The sequence below is a fragment of the Temnothorax nylanderi genome, unplaced genomic scaffold, assembly GCF_030848795.1.
Source record: "Temnothorax nylanderi isolate EJ_2023f unplaced genomic scaffold, tnyl_v1.0 TNYL_tig0149_pilon, whole genome shotgun sequence".
Lineage (NCBI taxonomy): Eukaryota > Metazoa > Arthropoda > Insecta > Hymenoptera > Formicidae > Temnothorax > Temnothorax nylanderi.
The window spans coordinates 203,188-231,178 of NW_027249211.1; the positions used below are offsets into that span (position 1 = coordinate 203,188).

Below are 27,991 nucleotides of genomic sequence, written 5' to 3' on the forward strand. Positions count from 1 at the left end.
CGTTTTTAAGTTATCAGACGTATTATTATCATTATTATTATTATTAATTATTATTTTTGTATAAATGTGTGATTAATAGTACGGATAGTGTAATAATTTTGTATGTTTATTGAACCAAAAATAAATATTATTGATAAAGAAACATGATTGCCTGAACAATTGTCCATATTTCCGCTTCAATCTTCATCATCCGCCGCAGCAATGGCCTTCTCGGACATCGGTTGCGGTTGTTGTATCACACGTAAACTCTGCGGCCCGATAGTGCTCAATATGACTGGCAACAGAATCAGCCCGTGCCAGAGCCCGAACATAATTACTAAAGAGAATATCCGGAAGAATGTGACGAACACGTAGGACGTCGAAAAGGCCAGAAGCGAGACGGCGAGAAATGTTGAACCCGCGCCATATGCGACCGCTGCGCCGATGTGCCTGACTGCGATTAATGTTCGGGTCCTGCGAGCATTATCGTCATCTTCTCGCGACTCAGCATTCAGGAAAGCGTGTGCGACGTGTGCCGCGTAATCCACACTTAAACCAACGGCCAGCTCGAGACCTGTGAAGAATTCTTATTGAATCGGGACGAAATTGTTTGATTAGCAATGAAAGAAGTTTGTTTCTTCCATTGTTTAAATGATGTTATAAGAAAACTCGCTTTAATGTAACAAGAACTCGTGTGTATATGTACATATATGTATTATGTACAGTTTAATAATATTATAATGGAAAGATATTTAATTTTTTAGCCTTACGAAGAATGAAATGAGAATTGAGAATGAAAATTTGCTCTCGGATTTGTACTTTGCACGCGATCTCGAGATCTTGTAATATAAATATCCTTTTATCTTACAATTAGTCTTTATGCAGCGGGAAGTCGTTGTCACAATGACAATAAAATTTTCCCTAGAACGGATGATGTCCGAATTGAGACAATATTATGATTTATTGCAAATCCAGAATTTTAATAAAAATTTTCTTTTCTATTTTACTAAATATCTTTCCTTCTTATTATGTACGTACACATATATGCAAGAGGTGTATATATGTACATATTTATCTCTTGCATAAACAGATTAAAAAAAACCATGAATCACGAAGTCAAAGTAAAAAACTAGACTCACCAACACAGGACACTACGTCTATCGTTAGTCCCCAGAAATACATATAGCCACAAACGTTTAGTAGCGTGAGAAGTACACAGAGTAAAATCCAACAACAAGTCTGCACTTCAGCGATGAGGAACGTTGTGGTACCCATAACGCAGATTAATGCCAAGATGATGTTTCGCGATACTTCTTGACCGATTAGTTTTCCGGCAGTCCAAGGTGCAAACATTACACACCACACCGTTACGTATCCATGAATTTGCGCTTCGTTCGTTAAGAGTTTACTGTTATCCATCGCTGGAACCCATTCGTGAGGTCCCTCAAATCGTCTAAAGTTGAAGTCAATGGTTGCTGATATGATTCGTGGGGCATTCCTACCACATCTAAACTTCTCGTTGAAAAAGAAATTTCTCTGATATTTACCACCACCTCGACTAAAAAGAAATTTCGACAGATAGTGGTGGAATTCGTCGTCTGCGATCTTCGTAGTCCTTAAATCTAACGAAAAGAAAGAAAAATATTCAATTAATTTACAAACTTAGTTAATTAATCGAATGATCTGTTTGTCTTAAAAGTTTTGTATGAAGTCCATTCTTCTCTAAATTGAAGTAAATTCTGAATATAAATTAATTCAAAATTTCAGAAACATATCTTCTTTAGAAATACATTAATATTGTTGTTTCTCCACTTTTAAGACGAACGACCGAAATAAATATTACGATAAATAACCTGTGGTATAATGCGTTGACACGAATTTCGCGAAATCAATCGGCCAAGGTTCTATGGTTTGTATAAAAGACGCATTCTGTAAGCGTTCTGTCATAGATATTATCTTAGGAAATTCAGAGAAGTAATCAATATCATCTCCCATAAGGACAAAGGCATTGAATCCTTGATCAGGAAATGCTTGATATCGGAGAGCCATATATTCGTTCAAGTACGATTCTTTCGGTAACAACCATGTTGGATCAAACCATTGTTGCAATCGAAGCAAACCGGTAATGCTTATAGACATTGTTACAAGAGTAATTAATACTATAATAATTTTCCCAGGCGTAGTCAATATTATCTTCGAATACAAAAAGTTTATAAATCTCCAGGAAATTGCACTGCTGATGTCTGATGACTTGGGCATAAAGTTTTCATGCACGATACATGGTAACATCCCATTTCTTTTCCGTTCTATTCTCCTAGCATCCAAGGTAAAGCAGGCAGTAAAAAATGTGATTTGTAATAAAAATGTCACAAATACGCCCACCGCAGCATAAATACAAAACGATTGAAGTGAAGGTAATATCTAGAAGAAAACATCATTATAATGACGGTATCTTTTCGTAATCGTAATTATTTCTATGTAAAAGCAAAAAATGCATAACATAAATCAAATGATCTAGCAATTGTTTTAGATACATGAAACTAATTTATTTCATACCAATAATATATTATTGTATTATTTTCGTGTAGAAATAAACAGAAAAAGATATAGTAAATATTTCATATATAAAGAAAATATTTCTTAAAAAATCTCATATAAATTATTGTTTAGGATAAAAGCATTACCATATTGCAATGACGAGAAAAAAACAATTAGATTACTTAACTAAAAATAATATTCATTTCATGAATACTCATATATATATATTATATTTCCGTTTAAAATGTAAATATAAATATCCGAATAAATATAAACAAAAATAATTAAAATAAAATAAATAATATAAAATTGTGAATTGGCCACAATGATTAACATCATGCATTCATATATTATATATTACGATTACTGTACATACTGTAGAAGCACCGATGATAAATGCCACGACATCGGTAATTGAAGTAATACTGATAGCAGAACCGGCATGACCTAATGCAAGTCCAATTCTTTCTGTTAATGGCTTATTTAAGTTTGATTCATCGGTATGTATCTGTTTCCAAGATGCATTAAGTACAAAAATATCGTCTATCCCTAAAGCCAAGAGCAAAAATGGTAATGACGTGTGCACTGGACCGTACGGAATTCCGATTAGAGAGCATATTCCCACCGCAAATATAAACGCAGCACCGACGCACAAAAGACCGGTACCAGTGAGACAAAACTGCGAAAAGATGAAGAACTTTCACTAAACAGAAATACCAAATCACTCAAAAATTGTTACTCTCGTAATAGTCATACGTACCCGCCATTCTACCCAATTCTGATTTGACAAAATCGTTAAGACGTACAAAAACATTAATACACTTCCTATAACCAATTTATCTATATCTTGAAATATGGATTTTCCAGAAATATCTCCGTAACTTCTACCAGCTTCGTAATAAAGCATCAAGGAATCATTTATATTTCTCTCGCTTTGCAGTTGGTTCGAAAGATTCATTATATTTTCTAAGTAAGCTGATTCCCATTTCAATACGTCCTCTGTTGCCTAGATATGGATGACTGGTTTTTATTCTAAGTTAATTATTATTTGTTTATTATATGAATAAGGTTTAATAATATTATGGATTAAAATAAAATTCTGAGTAATTTGCAAATATAATAAAGACTATTATATTGTAACTGATAATAAAAATAACAATCTCATAAATCAAGGAAAACAGACATATTATAAATTTTATTCTTAATATTTTTAATATTACTACAATAGAAATATATGTAATGTATTAAGTAATAAGATATAGATAATAGCGACATCAAAATAAAAATGACGATCTTCTGATAATTTCAGTATTATATGTTATACAATAAAATTATCTTCGTACAAATGCATGATAAGCTGTGATAAAGAAAGGCCTAAATCATATTAAAAGCATACAAATAAAAAGTTTTATTTTTTTTTAAATCTAATTTCTAATTACTTTAAATAATATAAAGCTTAATTTATGATAAATTTTAAGATATTACAGGACATACATTCTCAATATATTAAAACAGTGATTAAGAAGCATGACTTAGGCCTTGATATGAACTCACCCAATCAGCAGTCCCCGCATTATTTCCAATTTTATCCATGTCTATATTGAGAAAATTAACATGAACCATCATATCAGTTCTTATGGCTGCCGCAGCAATGATTCTACCTCTCTCATCTAGAGTTACGTCTCCCAGAAGCTCACTGAAGTTCATGGTGTGGCCCAATCTGGGACTCACTTTTACCGTGTTTACCTTTGTGATAATTTCTTCTGTGGAATCTTTCTCAATTTTGACGCTATCAAAATCCCATATATCCAAGATACTAAACAAAAGGCAACTCATAGGCAAACTCTCGATTACACTGCAATACGTATTACTATCGACATGAATGGACGGCTCAAATGTTTGATTAACATTAGAAGTGAGATCGCCATCGAAAAAATTGTCTTCCAATAGAGAACTTTGTCTGTACAGAGAACCAGAAATGGCAGGAACTCTGTAAATAGATATTACCTTGGTACATATAATTAATCATTATTCTTATTTTTTGTAAAACTTTTTTGTAAGACTCATGTTACATAGTTAATACAGAATTAATTTTCTAATGAGAATTTTTTATGCTTACCTCATACAAACATCTGTCCAAGAAATGTTCTCGGGTGTCCGAGTAGTCATCATTTGTTTAGTAATTTCATTTAACTGCAACAGATGATTTAAAAATAATCTCTGCTGCAGTACTGACAGTTTGCTATAATCAATCGCATGAGAATTTATAATCATCAATTGAGACAAATCACCTATTGTATTAAATAATTACCTTAATAAGCGTTTGCTGTTCTAAGACATTATCGCCAGTTAGAATAAATGTTTGAATTCGCAGAGCCTCCGAGTAGTGCGACATCAGCCATTCGGTAGCACTCACGAAGTCAGAATCCAGTGGTACCCAAAGCCTGATGGGACTCTTTTCCTGACGGAAACGGAGCAGGCCTAAGAGGCAGACTAGCACTACCACGAGACATCCGAGCATCCACCTGTACGGCTTTTGGGCGATGTGCACTCCAAGCCTGCTCAAAGACGACGGCGTTGCTCCGTTGTTAGACTGTTTGTCACATCCCAGACAGCACCGTGTCCGAAATCAGGACGTAAAACGTCTTATGTCCATTTCTACCAAAGATTAACTTTAATCTCTGTTTAACTTCTTTGCTTCTTATCTTTTTCTAGTTCTAAGAATTAGAGAAAGATGAAAAGTAAGTTAAACTAAGATTAAAGTTAATCTACATTGATAGAAATGGCCATTAAAGATATATCTTTAAGGCACCTTAATGTATGATGTCTAAAAGACATCTTACGTCCGATTTTGGATATGCGTGCTGTCTGGGGTGTCAGTTCGTTGAAACCCAGAGTATTAGTTACATATTACATCTACGTTATAATTTCTCACTCAACAATGTAAATGTACTACAATGTTAAATGTAATATAACACACGTTGTTGAGTGCGAAATTATATAAATGTACCCTGATGGAAAAATGTCTCAGAATTTTTCATATTATTAATCAGAATTTCTATAAAAGTTTTCAGACTTTCCCAAAGTGTGTGCTCAGAATTTTTCAGATCTTTTTATATTGGAACGTTTTTCAGAAAAAACTCAGACAAAATAATAATAAATGTACCCTGATGGAAAAATGTCTCAGAATTTTTCATATTATTAATCAGAATTTCTATAAAAGTTGTTAGACTTTCTCAGAGTGTTTGCTCAGAATTTTTCAGATCTTTTTATATTGGAACGTTTTTCAGAAAAACTCAGACAAAATAATAATAAAATACTTCAGATTTTTCTGCCAATACATCTTTGTAAAAATCTGAGTAAATATGAAAAAGTATGTTTATCAATTTATCAGAAATTTTCATACATACAAATACTGAAATATTCCGAAAATCCTTCCTCAATTTTCTGGAAGTATCTGAGAAATTTTATTTATTTTTTCAGAATTTTTCATAAGTCTCAATTCTTACAAAATTTTTGAGAAAATATAAAAAATGTTTTCACTAGGGTAATGTAACTTATGCTCTGTGTGTTGACTGGAAAGATTCCGAGGCAAGGCACTTACCGATAAAAAAAATGTTCCACCGTCTTGGATATGCGTTCTGGTAGGGTGTACCAAAATCTACGGCACACCAGCTTCTTGGCACGAACCTCGTGCAGCTCCATTTCCTCCTTGATTATGATGAGAGAGGATCGGCGCGTTATCCAGCGTAGCGACTAGTCGGCGCGATTGAAATCGCTCGTCTGAAAGGACATCGCACTCTGGAGTCGCCGCGCCGGATGACTAATCGCTATTAATTACTGTTCTCGTGTATAATAGTTGCTTTCCATTTACATAAAAACTCAGATAATTCTCACATGTGACGTCATAACTCAGAATTTCTATAAAAGTTTTCAGACTTTTTCAAAGTGTGTGCTCAGAATTTTTCAGATCTTTGTAATAATAAACTTACTTTGATTAATTTTTTGTTATAAGGAAGAGATGATATAAAAAAGAAAAACGTACGTGTATAAAATATGCTGCGTGAAGTGACATTATAAAGAATTACAAAAAATAAATTTAAAATAGCTTTTTCATATCTTTTGCAACATTCTGTAACCTTTTCACATTTTTCAAGTCTTAGTTCTTTCCACATTGCATTTAAATGCACGTTCTTTTTGTATGCTGACAAGTGAGATTCAACTGAATTTTTATCCACAATTGAGACGATGTGCTTTAATGAATCTAATAAACTCACATTAAAAGTGAGACTATGGACTTGTATTATTATGTGATAGCTTTGTCACCAAAATAAGCAGGTAAATACAAAATGACATATCTTACCTGAGTATAAAATACTCACATAACTGAGTGACTCAGATCACTTGAGTGTAAATAGAAAGCAACTAATATCACATCGCGAATCTCGTACGTAATACCCCACACGGAACATAACATCCATTAGACGTCCACACAACCTCCATAGTTCCATGCGACCTCTATCTCCACGGTGGACGTCAGATAGATCTCTAATAGAGATCCACACTGTCTCCATCATAGATATCTTCTACAAATCCATAATGGACATCCATTAGACGTCTATTATGGATGTATAATAGATTTATATACATAATGTTTCTAACAGATCAATATTTATTGATTAAGTTTTATAAGTACATTTAAATTTTTATATAATTTAAAATGATTAATTTTTATACAATTTTTAGAAGTATTACGTTATATACATAGATTAACCATAGATGTTTAATGGAGCTCTGATGGATAACTAATAGACGTTAACTAGACGTTTAATGGAGCTTTGGTAGATATCTAATAGACGTTAACGACGCGAGCGTTAGTAACGCGCACTGCCGCGACGCGGCTACCATGCGTCAGTACTTTCTTGTAATAAAAAAACATCGCGCGCTAGTATAAGAGGCGAGCCTGTGAGAGACCTGAGACCTGACTGCGATAATTCTTTGCTGCAGATCATCTGAAGTGATACCTCTGGCATCACATAGCAGGGGTCTGCGAAGCAATTTTTGATAATTTGTTGGATACAACTTATAAATAATTCAATATTTCAATAATGGGCTGGCGAACAAGCTAGGTGTTATTGCTCAAATTTTATATTATAAACAATAAGTAATACAGACGTTTCGGCCTTGAATACGGCCTTCATCAGTGTTAGAGTTAATTCGAAATCATAGAACGCGCGACAGAGAGTAGACATCCGATAGATTAGTTTTTCTTTATAATGAATAATAAAAAGAAAGAGTAGAATTTTTTCATGGACGAAATGGCCAAATTTTTTTAAATCTAAAAAGGATTACTAATGGGATATTTGATAAATACACTGAAAAATCGAAACGAATTCAAAGTGATACAAAGTCGAGCAAAGTATCGGCAGATCTTAATTACACTATATCGATATCGGAATTCTTCAGAATCCCAGGTAGCAAGCACTCGTCATTTTGACGTCAAATGACGTCAAAAGACGTCAAAATGACAGACTTTTGACGTCAATTGACGTCAAAATGACGAGTCTTGCTACCTGGGATGTTTTATCACAACAACCCGATAATAACTAAAAGAAAAATCGTGCACGTGAAGTGTCAAAGGTTAAAAATTATGTAACCGTTACATTACGCATATACACACAGAAAAAAAAATCAATCGGTAATTATACAGTTTAGGGGCCTCACCTCAAATATCGATGAAATTATGCTCAATCGACGCGTTTTTGCACGAAACGAAAGAATCTGGCAGAAAAAAGTGTCGCTCTGCCCCGCGACGCGAGATATTAAACGTTAAAGTTGACAGGAATCAGGTTATGATTCCTGTCATACCGACGACATGTAGCAACACTGAACATGCCCTGCGGCCACATACGCATGCTCAGTGGCCGCACGCGCATGCAAAACTACGCCAACTTTAACCGGTTCACTGGTAACGCGAAATCAACGTTTTGTGCCAAAACTGGTAAGACCTGTTTTCAGCGACCCAAAAAGCATGGGTGTACCAAGTTATATTCAAATCCGTTAAACATTGGAAGAAATATTCATGGTGCGCATATATGCGTCATTACCAGTAGTGGCACTTGTTTTTCCGCGCATATATATATGCGTCATTACCAGTGAACCGGTTAAATATACACAGCTGAGAGGAAGCGCAATATTGAGTATAGATTTCGATATTTAAATCATGAGGTAATTCTTTCAATATTTATTGATAACTATAGCAAACAAGTATATTGTTTTTTATTCTTTGTAGCATATGGGACAAATGCGACGCAGCCGTGTGTACGCAGTTACAACGTTTTCCATAGAGAAATGTTAGATCAATATGAATCCAATAAATAATTAAAATTGAATGTATTATTTTGAAGTTGTGATTTTCATTAAAGCAGATATTTTGTATTTAACTATTTAAAGCGCGTCATTAACCTATGTAACACTTATTTTATTTTACTTCTTATAAGTAAGTTTTCTTAAAACAAAGAATATTTTCTTACTAATATGTAATAGGCTGGGGTCAGGATCTCGATCAACAGGCACGGCAGTAGTTTAGAAACGCTCTTTATTCGGCTCCGCGCTTTCGATACACGTCTGTTCGCGCTCGCTGCCGTAACCATGACTGGCAACTTAAACGGATGCCATCTATTGGGCCTTGGGCCCTGTATCCTCATTATCCGGCTGCTCTAATCAATGTAGCAACCGAAAAATTATCATTAATAATTGGTTATAAAATTATCGGAAAATTAAATAAAAAAATAAATAATGATTTTTACATAGTGTAAGAGTAAGTTATATGTTCTATTAGTGTAAATATTAAAATTTATACAATAAGTCAGTTGACTACGTCAGTGCTAAAGAGCAGAATAATAACATGCGCGTGTTACAACGTCGTCTGCAGCAGTCTGTAGCTAAGTGAGGTGTAGCCGTGTAGCGTTGTAGCGATTGATGCGATGAAGAGATGGAGCCAAAAGAAAGATATAACGTGAGAATGCTGAGAGGGAAAATGAAAGGAAAATTCTCGAAAATAAAGGTTGTCAATGCGCGAGAGAATAATTATGCCGCTACCATACAGCGCAGAGAAAAGACATGTGCAAGTGAGGTTAGAAAGAATAATTAACATTGTTTACTTTTTGATTTTCAAGGTTTGATTGGCAAATAATTGAAACTTATTGTTTATATAGGTACAAAACAATTCTCCGGAATGTTTGCATGCAAAGGATTCATTAGGGTCTCGACGGATAGTGAATTTTACTTATTTACGTGTAATACAACATTTGAAACTTCGCGCGATTTTGACACTCGGAAGATCATTCGCCTAACCTGTCGTACGTCATATTAAAACTACAATATCTTTTATAACTCATCGTCAACACCAAGTTTTCTTCTTATCATTAGAAAGATTATTATTTTAACTACAATTCCTTAGTTTTTTGTTTACCTGGCTCGCAAACTTGCCAAGAAAATACATCACTTCCGGTAAAAATTTTAGTGTTTACCATATGCCCTGTGTTAAAAATGCGAATTTCAATACTGATATTTTTAAAATTTTTATCGTCAACCTATGCTAAAGTTTTGGGCATCGGTTCGTTGTGGTTCACTTTACAACATAATTTAATTTCATAAAGATCTGTCGTTTTATGATCGAGGTAAGAGCCTCCTTAAGCTACTTACTATCACAAAGTTTTCAAATATCTTGACACAAAAGTCAAGAATATTGTTTTGAGTAAATGTAATTCTTCAATGACTTTATGGTAGATTTGTGGATATATAACCTTATCAAATACTCCACAATCCGCAATTCGCAAATCTATTATTGTTACGTATCATCCACCAAAGTCGTGCACGACATGCGTATGAATACATAAACATATACACATGTACATATGGAGGGGTAAAAACCACAGTGGTGTAAGTCAAATTTTTTTAAATATTTTCTCGTGTGCATAGATGCAATTTATATATTGTACAGATTGCATCTATGCATCCGAGAAAATATTTAAAAAAATTTGACTTACACCACTGTGGTTCTTACCCCTCCATATGTTGCATAAGAGACGGACAACTAGGACGCACACATAGGACATACAGAAACATATGTGCTACGGATGGTAAACATCTTTTCACACACTTTTCGCCTGACACGAAACAGGCTCGACTCAGGTTCGAGTCAAGAGGAGCCCCGGCGCCGAAGATCGCGGGGGCGCCGTCGCCACTGCGGGTACCACTTATCTGCGTCTAAACAATCGACGCGACCAACAAGGGAACCTTTCGGCAGAACGATGACGGCGAAAAGCGGCATTCGGACCGCAACCGCAGAGCAGTGCACGCGTTAGATGAGTCCGTATCCAAAATCGTGCGTCCGAGCAAACGCGACTCAGAGTGAAACACTCCCAGGCGTTGTCGTGTGTCCGAAATACTATCAGGCGACTCAGGGCAACAGCCCCCAGGCGTTGTCGTCAGACCGGTGATTCAGTGATGAGTACGAATAGCTGGGGGTCTATTATAATCCCCGCCTTTCTATGCGTCTTATCCAAATTGTGCATCCCCCTTTCCTCTTGTCGCCGTCAATCAGAAATCCGTCGGATTGAGGCCACAAGAGACGAAAGGAACAATTTGTGAAAAAGAAACAAAGGAGACGGGGTTGCAGGAACGAATGGCTGAACGAATGTTAGATGGATTGTGCAAGACTGAGAGAGGCAGCGGAGGGAGCTTGCCAATCAATCCCGAGGTCGCTCCCTCGCCGCTCATTTTTATGTCATAAATATTAATTATGATTATACATAAAGGATAAACGCATCCGGCAAAACATGATTACGTTACGTTTATAATAGTCATGTTCCTTTCCGATTGATGATAATTGATAATAAATCTATATCAACCTTGCTACATTATTTTGTACTTGTTTTTTAAATATTTCTTAATTTTTTAATCTTAATATATTATATATACATATATATACAAATCTATAAATAATGCCGTTTTTAAGTTATCAGACGTATTATTATCATTATTATTATTATTAATTATTATTTTTGTATAAATGTGTGATTAATAGTACGGATAGTGTAATAATTTTGTATGTTTATTGAACCAAAAATAAATATTATTGATAAAGAAACATGATTGCCTGAACAATTGTCCACATTTCCGCTTCAATCTTCATCATCGGCCGCAGCAATGGCCTTCTCGGACATCGGTTGCGGTTGTTGTATCACACGTAAACTCTGCGGCCCGATAGTGCTCAATATGACTGGCAACAGAATCAGCCCGTGCCAGAGCCCGAACGTAATTACTAAAGTGAATATCCGGAAGAAAGCGACAAACACGTAGGACGTCGAAAAGGCCAGAAGCGAGATGGCGAGAAATGTTGAACCCGCGCCATATGCGACCGCTGCGCCGATGTGCCTGACTGCGATTAATGTTCGGGTCCTGCGAGCATTATCGTCATCTTCTCGCGACTCAGCATTCAGGAAAGCGTGTGCGACGTGTGCCGCGTAATCCACACTTAAACCAACGGCCAGCTCGAGACCTGTGAAGAATTCTTATTGAATCGGGACAAAATTGTTTGATTAGCAATAAAAAAAGTTTGTTTCTTCCATTGTTTAAATGATGTTATAAGAGAACTCACTTTAATGTAACAAGAACTCGTGTGTATATGTATATATATGTATTATGTACAGTTTAATAATATTATAATGAAAAGATATATAATTTTTTAGCCTCACGAAGAATGAAATGAGAATTGAGAATGAAAATTTGCTCTCGGATTCGTACTTTGCACGCGATCTCGTGATCTTGTAATATAAATATCCTTTTATCTTAGTCTTTATGCAGCGGGAAGTCGTTGTCACAATGACAATAAAATTTTCCCTAGAATGGATGATGTCGGAATTGAGACAATATTATGATTTATTGCAAATCCAGAATTTTATTAAAAATTTTCTTTTCTATTTTACTAAATATCTTTCCTTCTTATTATGTACGTACACATATATGCAAGAGGTGTATATATGTACATATTTATCTCTTGCATAAACAGATTAACAAAAACCATGAATCATGAAGTCAAAGTAAAAAACTACACTCACCAATACAGGACACTACGTCTATCGTTAGTCCCCAGAAATACATATAGCCACAAACGTTTAGTAGCGTGAGAAGTACACAGAGTAAGATCCAAGAACAAGTCTGCACTTCAGCGATGAGGAACGTTGTGGTACCCATAACGCAGATTAATGCCAAGATGATGTTTCGCGATACTTCTTGACCGATTAGTTTGTCGGCAGTCCAAGGTCCAAACATTTTACTCCACACCGTTACGTATCCATGAATTTGCGCTTCGTTCGTTAAGAGTTTACTGTTATCCATCGCTGGAACCCATTCGTCAGGTCCCTTAAATTGTCTAAAGTTGAAGTCAATAGTTGCTGATATGATTCGTGGGGCATTCCTACCACATCTAAACTTCTCGTTGAAAAAGAAATTTCTCTGATATTTACCACCACCTCGACTAAAAAGAAATTTCGACAGATAGTGGTGGAATTCGTCGTCTGCGATCTTCGTAGTCCTTAAATCTAACGAAAAGAAAGAAAAATATTCAATTAATTTACAAACTCAGTTAATTAATCGAATGATCTGTTTGTCTTAAAAGTTTTGTATGAAGTCCATTCTTCTCTAAATTGAAGTAAATTCTGAATATAAATTAATTCAAAATTTCAGAAACACATCTTCTTTAGAAATACATTAACATTTTTGTTTCTCCACTTTTAAGACGAACGACCGAAATAAATATTACGATAAATAACCTGTGGTATAATACGTTGACACGAATTTCGCAAAATTAATCGGCCAAGGTTCTATGGTTTGTATAAAAGACGCATTCTGTAAGCGTTCTGTCATAGATATTATCTTAGGAAATTCAGAGGAGTAATCAATATCATCTCCCATAAGGACAAAGGCATTGAATCCTTGATCAGGAAATGCTTGATATCGGAGAGCCATATATTCGTTCAAGTACGATTCTTTCGGTAACAACCATGCTGGATCAAACCATTGTTGCAATCGAAGCAAACCGGTAATGCTTATAGACATTGTTACAAGAGTAATTAATACTATAATAATTTTCCCAGGCGTAGTCAATATTATCTTCGAATACAAAAAGTTTATAAATCTCCAGGAAATTGCACTGCTAATGTCTGATGACTTGGGCGTAAAGTTTTCATGCACGATACATGGTAACATCCCATTTCTTTTCCGTTCTATTCTCCTAGCATCCAAGGTAAAGCAGGCAGTAAAAAATGTGATTTGTAATAAAAATGTCACAAATACGCCCACAGCAGCATAAATACAAAACGATTGAAGTGAAGGTAATATCTAGAAGAAAACATCATTATAATGACGGTATCTTTTCGTAATCGTAATTATTTCTATGTAAAAGCAAAAAATACATAACATAAATCAAATAATCTAGCAATTGTTTTAGATACTTGAAACTAATTTATTTCAAACCAATAATATATTATTGTATTATTTTCGTGTAGAAATAAACAGAAAAAGATAAGGTAAATATTTCATATATAAAAAAAATATTTCTAAAAAAATCTCATATAAATTATTGTTCAGGATAAAAGCATTACCATTGCAATGACGAGAAAAAAATAATTAGATTACTTAACTAAAAATAATATTCATTTCATGAATACTCATATATATATATATATATATATATATATATACATCTATATATATATATAGATCTATATATCTATACTATTATTATAAAGCAACAGGGTTTGCAGTTTTTTTGTTCGCTATGATCTCGAAAACCAATGGACCAAATTTTTACCAAGCCTATATGAAATAGGGGTAGAATTTTCCGGGGAGTGTTATAGGGTGTATAGTTTTTCGTTACCGATCTTTTGGAAACCGGTTTTTGTAATTTTTTCAATTTTTCGGGAAATAATTGACGGAATCTCAAAGAATTGTATATAAAACAGGGGTTGAATTTTCCGGGGAGTGCCATAAAGTGTATAATTTTTTGTTACCGATTTCTTTGGAAACCGGTATCAGAAGTTTTTCGAATTAGCCTTTTTTTTGTTCGCTATGATCTCAGAAACCAATGGACCGAATTTTTACTAAAAGTATATGAAATAGGGGTAGAATTTCCCGGGGAGTGTTATAGAGTGTATAGTTTTTTGTTACCGATTTTCTGGAAACCGGTTTTTTTAATTTTTCTAATTTTTCGAGAAATAATTGACCGAATTTTAAAGAATTGTATATAAAATAGGGGTAGAATTTCCCGGGGAGTGTTATAAACTGTATAGTTTTTCGTTACCGATCTTTTTAGGAACCGGTATCTTTTTGGAAATTGGTTATGAAATTTTTCCAATTTTTTAGGAAATAATTGAGTGAATCTCAAAGTATTGTATACGACGGAATTGCATTTCAGTCGATAAAAAAGTAATATTTTTCAATTTATAGCATTTTAGAGAGAGAGAGAGAGGGGGGGGAAGGGGAGAGAGAGGGAGAGAGAGGGAGAGGGGGAGAAAAAGAAAGAAGGGGAAAGAGAGAGGGAGAGAGAGGAAGAGAGAGAGAGAGAGAGAGAGAGAGAGAGAGAGAGAGAGAGAGAGAGAGAGAGAGAGAGAGAGAGAGGGGGGGGAAGAGAGGGAGAGAGGGAGAGAGAGAGACAGAGAGAGAGAGAGGGGGAAAGAGAGAGAGAGGGGGGAAGAGAGAGAGAGGGCGAGAGAGAGAAAGAGAGGGAGAAAGAGAGAGGGAGAGGGCGAGAGGGAGAGGGAGGGGAGGGGGAAAAGGAGAGAGAGAGTCTTATTACATATGTCCTCCGGGGCGAAGCCCGGGTAACCAGCTAGTATATATATATATGGGGCGTTCCACGCCAAATCGGACACCATTGGGCTTTTGCATCTCCGATTTTTTTGAAAATGTTTTATGTTATAGTATTAGTTGAAAGAGGCCTCCATGATTTTTTTCAAATTTTTTTGTCAAAACGTTTTCAAAATATCGATTTTTGAAAAATTACGTTACTTTTTTTTTAAACGCCCATAACTTTACGAAAAATGGGCCAAATGGGACGTTTTTTTTTCAAAATGTTCGTATTTAAACACACTTTTGATAAAAAATATCAAAAAAATTTTTCAAACTGTATTTCTATAAGATTTTCAAATTTTTAACACAAATTGTTGATTTACAAAAACACGTACTGATCGATTTTCTTCAAAATTTTTTGTAAAAAACTATCATCGATTCCACAAATTTTAAGCCTAAATTCATAATGGGATAATGACGGGATCTATTTTTTTTCGATCTTTTAATTTCTATTTTTTATTTATCCGTGCTGAAAAATATCTGAAAAGAATAAATAATTTACACAGGAACTACTATTAATAATTATCTGAGACATAGTGATTACTAAATAGTTTACAAATTGATTTCAGGAAAAATACAGTTGAATTAAAGCGTTTATTATGCTTGAGATAATAGAAATTAAAAGATCGAAAAAAAATAGATCCCGTCATTATCCCATTATGAATTTAGGCTTAAAATTTGTGGAATCGATGATAGTTTTTTACAAAAAATTTTGAAGAAAATCGATCAGTACGTGTTTTTTGTAAATCAACAATTTGTGTTAAAAATTTGAAAATCTTATAGAAATACAGTTTGAAAAATTTTTTTGATATTTTTTATCAAAAGTATGTTTAAATACAAACATTTTGAAAAAAAAAACGTCCCATTTGGCCCATTTTTCGTAAAGTTATGGGCGTTTAAAAAAAAAGTAACGTAATTTTTCAAAAATCGATATTTTGAAAACGTTTTGACAAAAAAATTTGAAAAAAATCATGGAGGCCTCTTTCAACTAATACTATAACATAAAACATTTTCAAAAAAATCGGAGATGCAAAAGCCCAATGGTGTCCGATTTGGCGTGGAACGCCCCATATATATATATATATATAGGGTTATGTGGGGTGATGTGCAACACTTTCACTCGTTGCTCGGAAAACATATCCAAAAATCAAATTCTCGAATATATCATGGCTGTATAATGTAGAGGAAGGAAAATACTAAAATTCTGCGTGATTAGATTTTCAAAATTTTAAATTTTTCCTAAAAATTTTTCGAGTTTTCAAAAACGTCTGTTTTAGCATTTTCAAATTTTCTTGGGGTGATGTGCAACACAGGTAAAATTAAGGTAAAAAATGCATGAATATCGACATCAATCGACTTAAATGTTAAATTTGGGCTTCTTAAATACAAATTAATCGAAATCTGGTAAACAAAAAATTTCACTGTGTTGTAATCGACCTGAAAAAAATCATTTTTTATTTGATTTCTTATTTATTTATCGCTTAAAAATTAATATAATGAAAGAAAAAACGCAAAAAACTTTATTTTTCATTATCTGAATCGCAGTTGTCACAAGTAAAATAGTTGCGACCTTGCATGTCGACACATTTCACATCATGTTGCACATCACCCCAAACACGCTATTTTGCGCGGACTGGCGTGACACCAACACAATGTAAGAAAATCACAAAATCGCTTTTGATTATCAAAAGTACTTGAAAAACTAACAATATAAAAATATTTACCTATAAGATGACTAAAACCAATTCACGAAATCACTATGAATGTGAAAAGCAAAAATTACATTCAGCTCGAGAAATTTAACTCGCTTTTCGTACAGCAAACCAGGGTGCGTGCTATCTCGCGAGTTATTTATCTAAAACAAGGTACTGTCAACACAAACAGATGGCAGTATGCGGTTCTGTCAAATGTCGACATGCAGACCAGGAATCGGAAACGTTGCACATCACCCCAACCACCCTATATATTATATTTCCGTTTAAAATGTAAATCTACATATCCAAATAAATATAAACAAAATTAATTAAAATAAAATAAATAATATAAAATTGTGAATTGGCCACAATGATTAACATCATGCATTCATATATATATTACGATTATTGTACATACTGTAGAAGCACCGATGATAAATGCCACGACATCGGTAAGTGAAGTAATACTGATAGCAGAACCGGCATGACCTAATGCTAGTCCAATTCTTTCTGTTAGTGGCTTATTTAAATTTGATTCATCGGTATGTATCTGTTTCCAAGATGCATTAAGTACAAAAATATCGTCTATCCCTAAACCCAAGAGCATAAATGGTAATGACGTGTGCACTGGACCGTACGGAATTCCGATTAGAGAGCATATTCCCACCGCAAATATAAACGCAGCACCCACGCACAAAAGACCGGTACCAGTGAGACAAAACTGCGGAAAGATGAAGAACTTTCACTAAACAGAAATACTAAATCACTCAAAAATTGTTACTCTCGTAATAGTCATACGTACCCGCCATTCTACCCAATTCTGATTTGACAAAATCGTTAAGACGTACAAAAACATTAATACACTTCCTATAACCAATTTATCCATATCTTGAAATATGGATGTTCCAGAAATATCTCCGAAACTTCTACCAGCTTCGTAATAAAGCTTCAAGGAATCATTTATATTTCTCTCGCTTTGCAGTTGGTTCGAAAGATTCATTACATTTTCTAGGTAAGCTGATTCCCATTTCAATACGTCCTCTGTTGCCTAGATATAGATGACTGGTTTTTATTCTAAGTTAATTATTATTTGTTCATTATACAAATGAGGTTTAATATTATGGATTAAAATAAAATTCTGAGTAATTCGCAAATATAATAAAGACTATTATATTGTAACTGATAATAAAAATAACAATCTCATAAATCAAGGAAAACAGACATATTATAAATTTTATTATTAATATTTTTAATATTACTACAACAGAAATATATGTAATGTATTAAGTAATGAGATATAGATACCGAGATCAAAATAAAAATGACGATCTTCTGATAATTTCATTATTATATACGATAAAATTATCTTCGTACAAATGCATGATAAGCTGTGATAATGAAAGGCCTAAATCATATTAAAAGCATACAAATAAAATGTTTTATTTCCTTTTTTCTTTTTTACATCTAACTTCTAATTACTTTCAATAATATAAAGCTTAATTTATGATAAACTTCAAGATATTACAAGACATTCATTCAATATATTAAAACAGTGATTAAGAAGCATGACTTAGGCCTTGATATGAACTCACCTTACCCAATCAGCAGTCCCCGCATTATTTCCAATTTTATCCATGTCTACATTGAGAAAACTAACATGAACCATCATATCAGTTCTTATGGCTGCCGCAGCAATGATTCTACCTCTCTCATCTAGAGTTACGTCTCCCAGAAGCTCACTGAAGTTCATGGTGTGGCCCAATCTGGGACTCACTTTTACCGTATTTACCTTTGTGATAATTTCTTCTGTGGAATCTTTCTCAATTTTGTCGCTATCAAAATCCCATAAATCCAAGATACTAAACAAAAGGCAACTCATAGGCAAACTCTCGATTATACTGCAATACGTATTACTATCGACATGAATGGACGGCTCAAATGTTTGATTAACATTAGAAGTGTGATCGTCATCGAAAAAATTGTCTTCCAATAGAGAACTTTGTCTCTTCTGTCTGTACAGAGAACCAGAAATGGCAGGAACTCTGTAAATAGATATTACCTTGGTACATATAATTAATCATTATTCTTATTTTTTGTAAAACTTTTTTGTAAGACTCATGTTACAATTAATTTTCTAATGAGAATTTTTTTATGCTTACCTCATACAAACATCTGTCCAAGAAATGTTCTCGGGTGTCCGAGTAGTCATCATTTGTTTAGTAATTTCATTTAACTGCAACAGATGATTAAAAAATATTCTCTGCAGTACTGACAGTTTGCTATAATCAATCGCATGAGAATTTATAATCGTCAATTGAGACAAATCACCTATTGTATTAAATAATTACCTTAATAAGCGTTTGCTGTTCTAAGACATTATCGCCAGTTAGAATAAACGTTTCAATTCGCAGAGCCTCCGAGTAGTGCGACATCAGCCATTCGGTGGATCTCACGAAGTCAGAATCCGGTGGTACCCAAAGCCTGAGGGGATTCTTTTCCTGACGGAAACGGAGCAGGCCTAAGAGACAGACTAGCACTACCACGAGACATCCGAGCATCCACCTGTACGGCTTTTGGGCGATGTGCACTCCAAGCCTGCTCAAAGACGACGACGTTGCCTCGTTGTTAGACTGTTCGTCACGGCACCCAGACAGCACCGTGTCCAAAATCAGGACTTAAACGTCTTATGTCCATTTCTACCAAAGATTAACTTTAATCTCTGTTTAACTTCTTTGCTTCTTATCTTTTTCAAGTTCTAAGAATTAGAGAAAGATGAAAAGTAAGTTAAACTAAGATTAAAGTTAATCTACATTGATAGAAATGGCCATTAAAGACATCTTTAAGACACCTTATGGTATGATGTCTAAAAGACGTCTTACGTCCCGATTTTGGATATGCGTGCTGTCTGGGGTGTCAGCTCGTTGAAACCCAGAGTATTAGTTACATATTACATCTACGTTATAATTTCTCACTCAACAATGTAAATGTACTACAGTGTTAAATGTAATATAACACACGTTGTTGAGTGCGAAATTATATAAATGTACCCTGATGGAAAAATGTCTCAGAATTTTTCATATTATTAATCAGAATTTCTATAAAAGTTTTCAGACTTTCTCAGAGTGCGTGCTCAGAATTTTTCAGATCTTTTTATACGAATTGGAACGTTTTTCAGAAAAACTCAGATAAAATAATAATAAAATACTTTAGATTTCTCTGCCAATACATCTTTGTAAAAATCTGAGTAAACATGAAAAAGTATGTTTGTCAATTTATCAGAAATTTGCATACATACAAATACTGAAATATTCCGAAAATCCTTCCTCAATTTTCTGAAAGTATCTGAGAAATTTTATTTATTTTTTCAGAATTTTTCATAAGTCTCAATTCTTACAAAATTTCTGTGAAAATATAAAAAATGTTTTCACTAGGGTAATGTAACTTATGCTCTATGTGTTGACTGGAAAGCTTCCGAGGCAATTGGCACTTACCGATAAAAAAAATGTTCCACCGTCTTGGATATGCGTTCTGGTAGGGTGTACCAAAATCTACGGCACACCAGCCTCTTGACACGAACCTCGTGCAGCTCCATTTCCTCCTTGATCATGATGAGAGAGGATCGCGGGCGCGTTATCCGGCGTAGCGACTAGTCGGCGCGATTGAAATCGCTCGTCTGAAAGGACAATGGCACTTTGGAATCGCCGCGCGCCGCGCCGGATGACTAATCGCTATTAATTACTGTTCTCGTGTATAATATCACATCGCGAATCTCGTACGTGATACGTAATACGTAACTGCGGTCCGCGATGCTCGAAGATAATATCCGGCGGCGCGCTATAACCTCCAAATGGAGGAGCGGTGGAGCACGCGCGTTTCTACAAAAAAAAAACCGTATCGCGATAAATCGTGAAAATCAGCCAATAACGCGCTTTCGCGAACGTGTACTCCTCGCGGGCACCCGAGGCATTCTGAGATATTCAACAGTAACATCAGTAATATCTCGCATTGTTATTCACCGTGCGGCAAGGCCTATTACGTCTGCGCATTAGTATGCGCGGTTGGTCGATTGTTAAAGAGGCAGGAGGCAGGGGCGGCAGGGGTACGCAACAAAAAACTGGGTCGGCAAGCGTCTGTTTATCTTCCCACACTTGTAATCTATTTCCTTCTTGCACGCACGCACGTCACACCGGCGATTTAATGGAATCGCGTTATAATTAACTCATTCATCTTTTATTTATGTCAATAATTAGTTTACGTAGAACAGTTCGCGGAGAATCGCGATGTTCGTGTTTCTACGTTTCTACGTTTCTACAATTAAATATGTACGCGCATTTTCTTGAGAATACATTTGCATTTTTTTGCCACATTTCTTCCTGTTGATCTCACACTCGGCTCAAGGTCCTGCTAAAGTTAAATATGCCGAAAATGACATTCTCCGTCGGATTGAAAAACATAAAAAAAAAACCGGTCGGACCCAACAGGCGCGTCGAGTTGAGCATCCCTGTGCCGAAAACGATCAAAACGTGCGCAGCAGCGCGGCGCGCGACGCGCATAACGGCCCGCGCATATACGTCATTTCAATCAGTTTGAATATTCGCGTCGCGATTCCGTCGCGCGCGTTCGGAAGCTGCAAGAACTCGCATTGGATATTCCGTGTTGCTCGAGTGCTCGGTCAACGAAACCTGCATGTACGTGTGATACTGAGTTATCGAGCCAATTAGTATCGGGGACTGACATAATGAGTCGTGCATTTTAATAACCGAGGTACGTGATAGCGATAAATTGTTTATCAAGAATGCTATAAGGTTATTTTTTATGCTATAAGGTTAAAAATGCCATAAGGTTAAGAATGATTGTGCCCCGTTGGGCATTTACGCTACATTATGGCAGATATAATATGTGCAAGGCAATATATGTGTACGTGATTATGTAAAAAAGTAATAAGTATGAGACTTAGCAATGTATTTTGTGAGATAAATATTTTAAATATCAAAGACGTCTCTCTTGCATACCTATATCAGGTCAGAGATATCTCATATATACACACATATAATATACACACAGATATATATATATATAGATATATATTATTTAGGCACTATACATCTATATATGGAGGGGTAAAAACCACAGTGGTGTAAGTCAAATTTTTAAAAATATTTTTTCGTGTGCATAGATGCAATTTATATAGTGTACAGATTGCATCTGTGCACACGAGAAAATATTTTTAAAAATTTGACTTGCACTACTATAGTTTTTACCCCTCCATATATATATATATATATATATATATATGGGACAATCCACGTCACTTTTACCCCCCATCTGTCCAAAATTGGTATGGACGGATTTTAATGACTAAGGGCGGAAAATGTTCGTCTTGAAAAGAGCTTTCGAAAGGCGTGTGGCATATATGCGCAATTCAACATGGCGTCATAGTTATGGCTGCTTAAAGGGATAAATTCAAAATTTCAGATCCAACATGGGCAGATAAAACGGTGAAAAGTAACTAAATTCACGTGAAACTCAGTATTTGGGGAATTTTGGGGTCGCTGATTACGAATCTGAACGTAAAATTGTGAAATTCAAAATGGCGGATGCAAATATGAGAAACGGACGAAAATTCCAGTAAATGATCTGAAAACTCTTACTGGAGGGTTTTTTGGGTCGCTGATCACGAATTTGTAGCTAATTTGTTAAAAAACAACAGAAAAACCGTGTTAATTGAAATTTTACTCTTAGCGTTACCCAGAGATGACGGCGTGGACGTGGTAGAAATTCATCTCCTAGAGTAGAATTTCAATTAACACGGTTTTTCTGTTGTTTTTTAACAAATTAGCTACAAATTCGTGATCAGCGACCCAAAAAACCCTCCAGTAAGAGTTTTCAGATCATTTACTGGAATTTTCGTCCGTTTCTCATATTTGCATCCGCCATTTTAAATTTAACAATTTTACGTTCAGATTCGTAATCAGCGACCCCAAAATCCCCCAAATACTGAGTTTCACATGAATTTAGTTACTTTTCACCGTTTTATCTGTCCATGTTGGATCTGAAATTTTGAATTTATCCCTTTAAGCAGCCATAACTATGACGCCATATTGAATTGCGCATATATGCCACACGCCTTTCGAAAGCTCTTTTCAAGACGAACATTTTCCGCCCTTAGTCATTAAAATCCGTCCATACCAATTTTGGACAGATGGGGGGTAAAAGTGACGTGGATTGTCCCATATATATATATATATGCCTTTTCTTAAGGATATATATCGTGTCATGTTCTGTCAAAGTTAAGTTTATTTGTCCGTTTTTGGGTCAAAACATTTAAGTTATTTACCCGGGATTTGGATCAGGTTGCGTGATTAATCCAGTCCGAAGAGATATCGAATTTTGTATGTTTTAAACCGAGGGTCACAGATTTGTTTATTAAGTTAAAATTTGGAAAATCCACTATTAAATCCAAAGGGATTAATTTATATGGAATTAAGGTTTGAGTTTTATTGTCTTGAATTTCACTTTCTAATTTCTTTAATTTGAATAAGAATGGAAAAAAATCTTGATTTAATTGTATAGCTTGTTTAATCTGATATTTAATTCTTTTGAGTTGAAATATTTTGCCCCCTTTTCTGGGCATGAATGAGGATTAAAAGAAATCCTATTGCCACACTCTTTGGCAGCGACAAGAATATCAGGAAATTACTGTTGCCACGCTCTTTGGCAGCGGCAGCTAAGAGTTGTGAAATTAAAGGATATTACAGTAAAATTAGTTTCGAGAATTAAAATTTAAATTACCTTTATTCAGGGAGAATACGTTTACAACTGTTGTTTAAAATCTGGTTTAATTGATATGATTTAATTCTTGTTTACAATTGTAGTTAAGATCCTGATTTAAAGGAAGGATTAATTCCCGATTCAAAGATTTGTTGAAGTTAAAGTGTATAAGTCGGAACTTGATATATTTGCTCGTGTAAAAACTGTCGGTAGATTAGCTTATGAGCACAAGAAAATAACTCTCTGTACGATAATTTTTCGCGCCTATTTATACTCAAGGGGCAAGAATCCCTCGCGCGAGCTTCTCACCACTTCTTTGTCTTTGTATCCTAAAGGAGGAGGAAGGTCTTAGCTCTTGGTGTAATTCTATGCCCTGCGAACCGCGGCCTGAGAACCGTCTCCCCATCAGAAATCGGATAATTAATATCGATATCTCTCTTTTAACATTCCTGGCTATTTTAAGACTGAATTAAATTTTGCTCGCACGTAACAATCGTCTCACAAAAAGTTGAAAATGAAAAATCGATATTAATTCCAGCGACTCACTAGCTGCACTGGTAGAATGAGATCAGTTGTGTTACTGCAGAAAATAACTGATTTCTGATATCTATGAATACGATGTTTTATATTTATACATATTTGTTTTAATTCTATTTTTTTCTGAAAAAAAAATGTTACAAAAACTTCACATGTGACATAGGGGAACGGGGGGGTAGCCCCGGACATTATTGAAATTCAAGTATACCGCGTATCTATGGCCATTGTTTAAACATTCTGCATACGTCGAAATACGCAGAAGGGCATATTAGAATGTTTAAACCTCGGTTTAAAGTTTAAACAATGGCCATAGATACGCGGTATACTTCAATTTCAATAATATCCGGGGCTACCCCCTGTTCCCCTATACTTGAATTGTAAATCAGGTATCTCTTACTGTTATATTGTTGTGCGATAGTTAACATATTAAAATTTCTTTCGTTTTTATTAATACTTATATCTTTTTTTTTTTCAAGGATGATCTTTATGAGACTTATAGAACGTGTATTTTTAATAATACATATAAATAAAATTGTAAAGCCCTTTAAAAAATTAATTACGTAAATTTTTTTAAGAGTTTTGCTATTTTTAACGATGAGAAAGGAAATATGTAAGAAATGTCAGGATATTTTTTTAGATGCCTTTGCAATATGTATAATATCTAGAATAATGCAATATTTGTATTTTTTTTGTTCGACTTCTAGATTGAATTATTACTTAGATATAAGGATTATAAGGATTATTTGCTAAATGAACATGATTTATGCTCTACAAAAAAAAGCTAGAATCGAACATAATATGTTTGCTTACATTTTTTATTATTATGAGATGACTACGCATGTAACTCGAGGTCAGTCTCATATATTTGCCGTTTCTTTGTTATCATCAGATGAAATATGATTCATTTATAATATGTAAATCATGTGTAACGACGTAATAATGTATATCGATAAACATTACGTCGCGTTTTATTTCATTTAAATATTTAAATTAACTAAAACGAAACTAAATTTATTCATTGTTCGGGAATAATAGCCGTGCATCGGAATTCGAAATTCTCGTTAACCGTTCTCCCCCACGTCTCGCGACCGCTACCTCGCTAAGGCCACGCGTACCGAGCCTCGTCCCAAAACAAACGATCCAATCGTTTGCCGTTATTGATCACGCATCTCCTGCGTGACCGCCGAAATTTGCTCTTCCGCTCTTGCTTACCGCGCTGGGGCTGAGTGCGCTACCGAATCCCGAGCTATACACAGCTGTAAAACTAAGCTCTCGCGTACGGACGATCGCAACCGTGTTCGAGCTTGTACTTAACGCGCCGAACCGCTCGCCTCCGCTCCTTTAATAAAATTGAGTCTCAATTGCAAAGTTGAGCAAGTCATTCCGCCTTGGCGTGCGAGCCTTTTGACAAGGCTGTGCCAGCCTACCATTAAACATTCATTTTCAAATTCTAATTAAGATAAATATTGTTTTACGTACTTGTAAATTATAACTTACAAGTGTACATATATTAATATTGTGTAAAGAAAAAATTATTTATCTTAATACATTTAATATATATTTAATATATTTAATAATAAATTCGCTTTAAAAATCTTGCAAATTATTTACGTGGATATTATTTTATTTTAAATCTGATTTAATTGATATATTCGTTGTTCTACGAATATTATAGAAAAAATGAAGCAGTACTAGCATGGCTTATTTAGCACAGTTAAAACAATACAATTGTAAATCTTAATTTGTGTGTTGATTAATTATTCATATTTATTCAATACTGTGTATTTCTACGCACTAGAAATGAGTAATTATGCACATATTCTCGTCACAATTCTCGGATTTGTTAGGTATTAGACGTGGAAAGTTACATAATGCCACATCAATCTTATCTAATAAATCTTTTAAGTCGCTTAAACATATTCGAAATCATAGAACGCGCGACAGAGTAGATATCCGATAGATTAGTTTTTCTTTATATTGAATAATAAAAAGAAAGAGTAGAGTTTTTTCATGGACGAAATGGCCAAATTTTTTTAAATCTAAAAAGGATTACTAATGGGATATTTGATAAATACACTGAAAAATTGAAACGAATTCAAAGTGATACAAAGTCGAGCAAAGTATCGGCAGATTTTAATTACACTATAATCGATATCGGAATTCTTCAGAATGTTTTATCACAACAACTCGATAATAACTAAAAGAAAACTCGCACATGCAGTGTCAAAGGTTAAAAATTATGTAACCGTTACATTGTAACGTATATACACACAGAAAAATAATCAATTATTCTACAGCCAAGAAAAGCACTTACTTATTTTATTTTACTTCTTATAAGTAAGTTTTCTTAAAACAAAGAATATTTTCTTACTAATATGTAATAGGCTGGGGTCAGGATCTCGAGCAACAGGCACGGCAGTAGTTTAGAAACGCTCTTTATTCGGCTCCGCGCTTTCGATACTTATATACACGTCTGTTCGCGCCGCTGCCGTAACCATGACTGGCAACCTAAACGGGGGCCATCTATTGGGTCCTGTATCCTCAAGCTAGTATCACGCCTTAATTAGCTACTATCACAAATAGTTTTCAAATATCTTGACACAAAAGTCAAGAATATTGTTTTGAGTAAATGTAATTCTTACAATGACTTCATGGTAGATTTGTGGATATATAACCTTATCAAATACTCCGCAATCCGCAATTCGCAAATCTATTATAAAGTCATTATAAGTATGGCTGTTCTTCCGAAAACATCCATGCTCCGATTTAGGTGAAACTTTGTGAATAGGTTTCTTTTAGATAAAAAAAGACATGTACCAAAAGGATTTTTTGTGACTCCAAAGTTTAGCAACTTCTGAACACTAAATCTGAGCATGGACGTTTTCGGAAGTTTCGCCATAAGAGTATTACGTTTACTCAAAACAATATGTAGGATTAAATAAATGCTTGTGGAGTCGGAGTAAATGATTAACGTTATATGAATATTTATCCTGAGCAAGTTATAAGGATTAGGCAAATTAGTTATGACAAAACGATGCAATGAATATAATTATATTCACAAAGTTTCACCTAAATCGGAGCATGGACGTTTTCGGAAGAACAGTCATATATACTTATAATGACTTTATAATATATTTGCGAATTGCGGATTGCGGAGTATTTGATAAGGTTATATATCCACAAATCTACCATGAAGTCATTGTAAGAATTACATTTACTCAAAAGTGATTGGAATACGAGACAGAGTTAAGAGTTTATATTTGCATCGTTCGTCATAACTTAAGTTATATAATCACTCGTATAACTCGTTGAATAGTTTCGTATCTCGGACGAACGTAACTCTTAATACTGTCTTACAATATGATCACTCGCGCGACTCGTTAATTAGCAAACGCGCGACGTTACTCCGTATTGCTCTGTATTGCTCGATTTGCTCTCTCCGACTGACTGTTAACGATTGGAGCGGTCGACGCGCACAACTTCGCGAAAACGTTCAATACGTGATCCTCGATTATCGATTATTTATCGACCGTGCGCGGAAAATAATCCCACAAATA

The 27,991-nt window shown here is 34.7% G+C and overlaps 2 protein-coding genes and 2 long non-coding RNA genes across 8 annotated transcripts in view; 2 read left to right on the forward strand and 2 right to left on the reverse strand.

Annotated features, from left to right (window-relative positions):
* Nucleotides 1-85: 85 nt before the first annotated feature.
* LOC139777460 (patched domain-containing protein 3-like) lies at nt 86-10,707 on the reverse strand. 2 transcript variants are annotated; one of them, XM_071714886.1, is made up of 10 exons: nt 9,051-10,707; nt 6,122-6,300; nt 4,829-5,075; nt 4,637-4,710; nt 4,072-4,507; nt 3,278-3,523; nt 2,894-3,196; nt 1,833-2,400; nt 1,119-1,601; nt 86-553 (listed from the first exon to the last, which is right to left on the reverse strand). In XM_071714886.1, the coding sequence occupies exons 2-10, from the start codon at nt 6,220-6,222 to the stop codon at nt 177-179; spliced, it is 2,835 nt and encodes a 944-aa protein (XP_071570987.1). In that variant the 5' UTR covers nt 6,223-6,300; nt 9,051-10,707; the 3' UTR covers nt 86-176. The 2 variants fall into 2 exon arrangements, with proteins under 2 accessions (XP_071570987.1, XP_071570988.1); XM_071714887.1 differs by lacking the exons at nt 6,122-6,300; nt 9,051-10,707 and having other exon boundaries at nt 4,637-4,759; nt 4,829-4,968.
* LOC139777462 (uncharacterized) lies at nt 9,768-11,671 on the forward strand. Its single transcript, XR_011719362.1, has 2 exons — nt 9,768-9,878; nt 10,703-11,671. It is a non-coding gene; the product is annotated as an uncharacterized lncRNA (long non-coding RNA).
* On the reverse strand, nt 11,615-27,844 carry LOC139777459 (patched domain-containing protein 3-like). 3 transcript variants are annotated; one of them, XM_071714885.1, is made up of 10 exons: nt 27,731-27,844; nt 20,618-20,799; nt 19,475-19,721; nt 19,286-19,359; nt 18,724-19,168; nt 17,929-18,174; nt 17,545-17,847; nt 13,356-13,923; nt 12,642-13,124; nt 11,615-12,082 (listed from the first exon to the last, which is right to left on the reverse strand). In XM_071714885.1, exons 2-10 carry the CDS (start codon nt 20,731-20,733, stop codon nt 11,706-11,708), a joined length of 2,859 nt encoding a protein of 952 aa, XP_071570986.1. In that variant the 5' UTR covers nt 20,734-20,799; nt 27,731-27,844; the 3' UTR covers nt 11,615-11,705. The 3 variants fall into 3 exon arrangements, 2 of the variants coding, with proteins under 2 accessions (XP_071570986.1, XP_071570985.1); XM_071714884.1 differs by lacking the exon at nt 27,731-27,844 and adding an exon at nt 26,806-27,063; XR_011719361.1 differs by lacking the exon at nt 27,731-27,844 and adding an exon at nt 12,328-12,423 and having other exon boundaries at nt 11,945-12,082; nt 20,618-21,404.
* Nucleotides 21,479-27,991, forward strand: part of LOC139777463 (uncharacterized) — a 115,155-nt gene continuing 108,642 nt past the window's right edge. For both annotated transcript variants that reach the window (XR_011719363.1, XR_011719364.1), the window contains exon 1: nt 21,479-21,890. This is a non-coding gene — a long non-coding RNA (uncharacterized lncRNA). The remainder of the gene's footprint in view (nt 21,891-27,991) is intronic.

What these genes read in the sequence shown, in the direction of transcription:
- LOC139777460 (XM_071714886.1), bottom strand. Translation starts at nt 6,222, where the DNA reads ATGGAGCTGCACGAGGTTCGTGCCAAGAAGCTGGTGTGCCGTAGATTT. An exon ending in ATGCGGGGACTGCTGATTGG is followed by an intron (nt 3,524 to 4,071) that starts GTGAGTTCATAT and finishes ATCCATATCTAG; the next exon opens with GCAACAGAGGACGTATTGAA. An exon ending in AGACGTAGTGTCCTGTGTTG is followed by an intron (nt 554 to 1,118) that starts GTGAGTCTAGTT and finishes AATTCTTCACAG; the next exon opens with GTCTCGAGCTGGCCGTTGGT.
- LOC139777459 (XM_071714885.1), bottom strand. Translation starts at nt 20,733, where the DNA reads ATGATCAAGGAGGAAATGGAGCTGCACGAGGTTCGTGTCAAGAGGCTG. An exon ending in AACAGCAAACGCTTATTAAG is followed by an intron (nt 19,360 to 19,474) that starts GTAATTATTTAA and finishes CATCTGTTGCAG; the next exon opens with TTAAATGAAATTACTAAACA. An exon ending in ATGCGGGGACTGCTGATTGG is followed by an intron (nt 18,175 to 18,723) that starts GTAAGGTGAGTT and finishes ATCTATATCTAG; the next exon opens with GCAACAGAGGACGTATTGAA.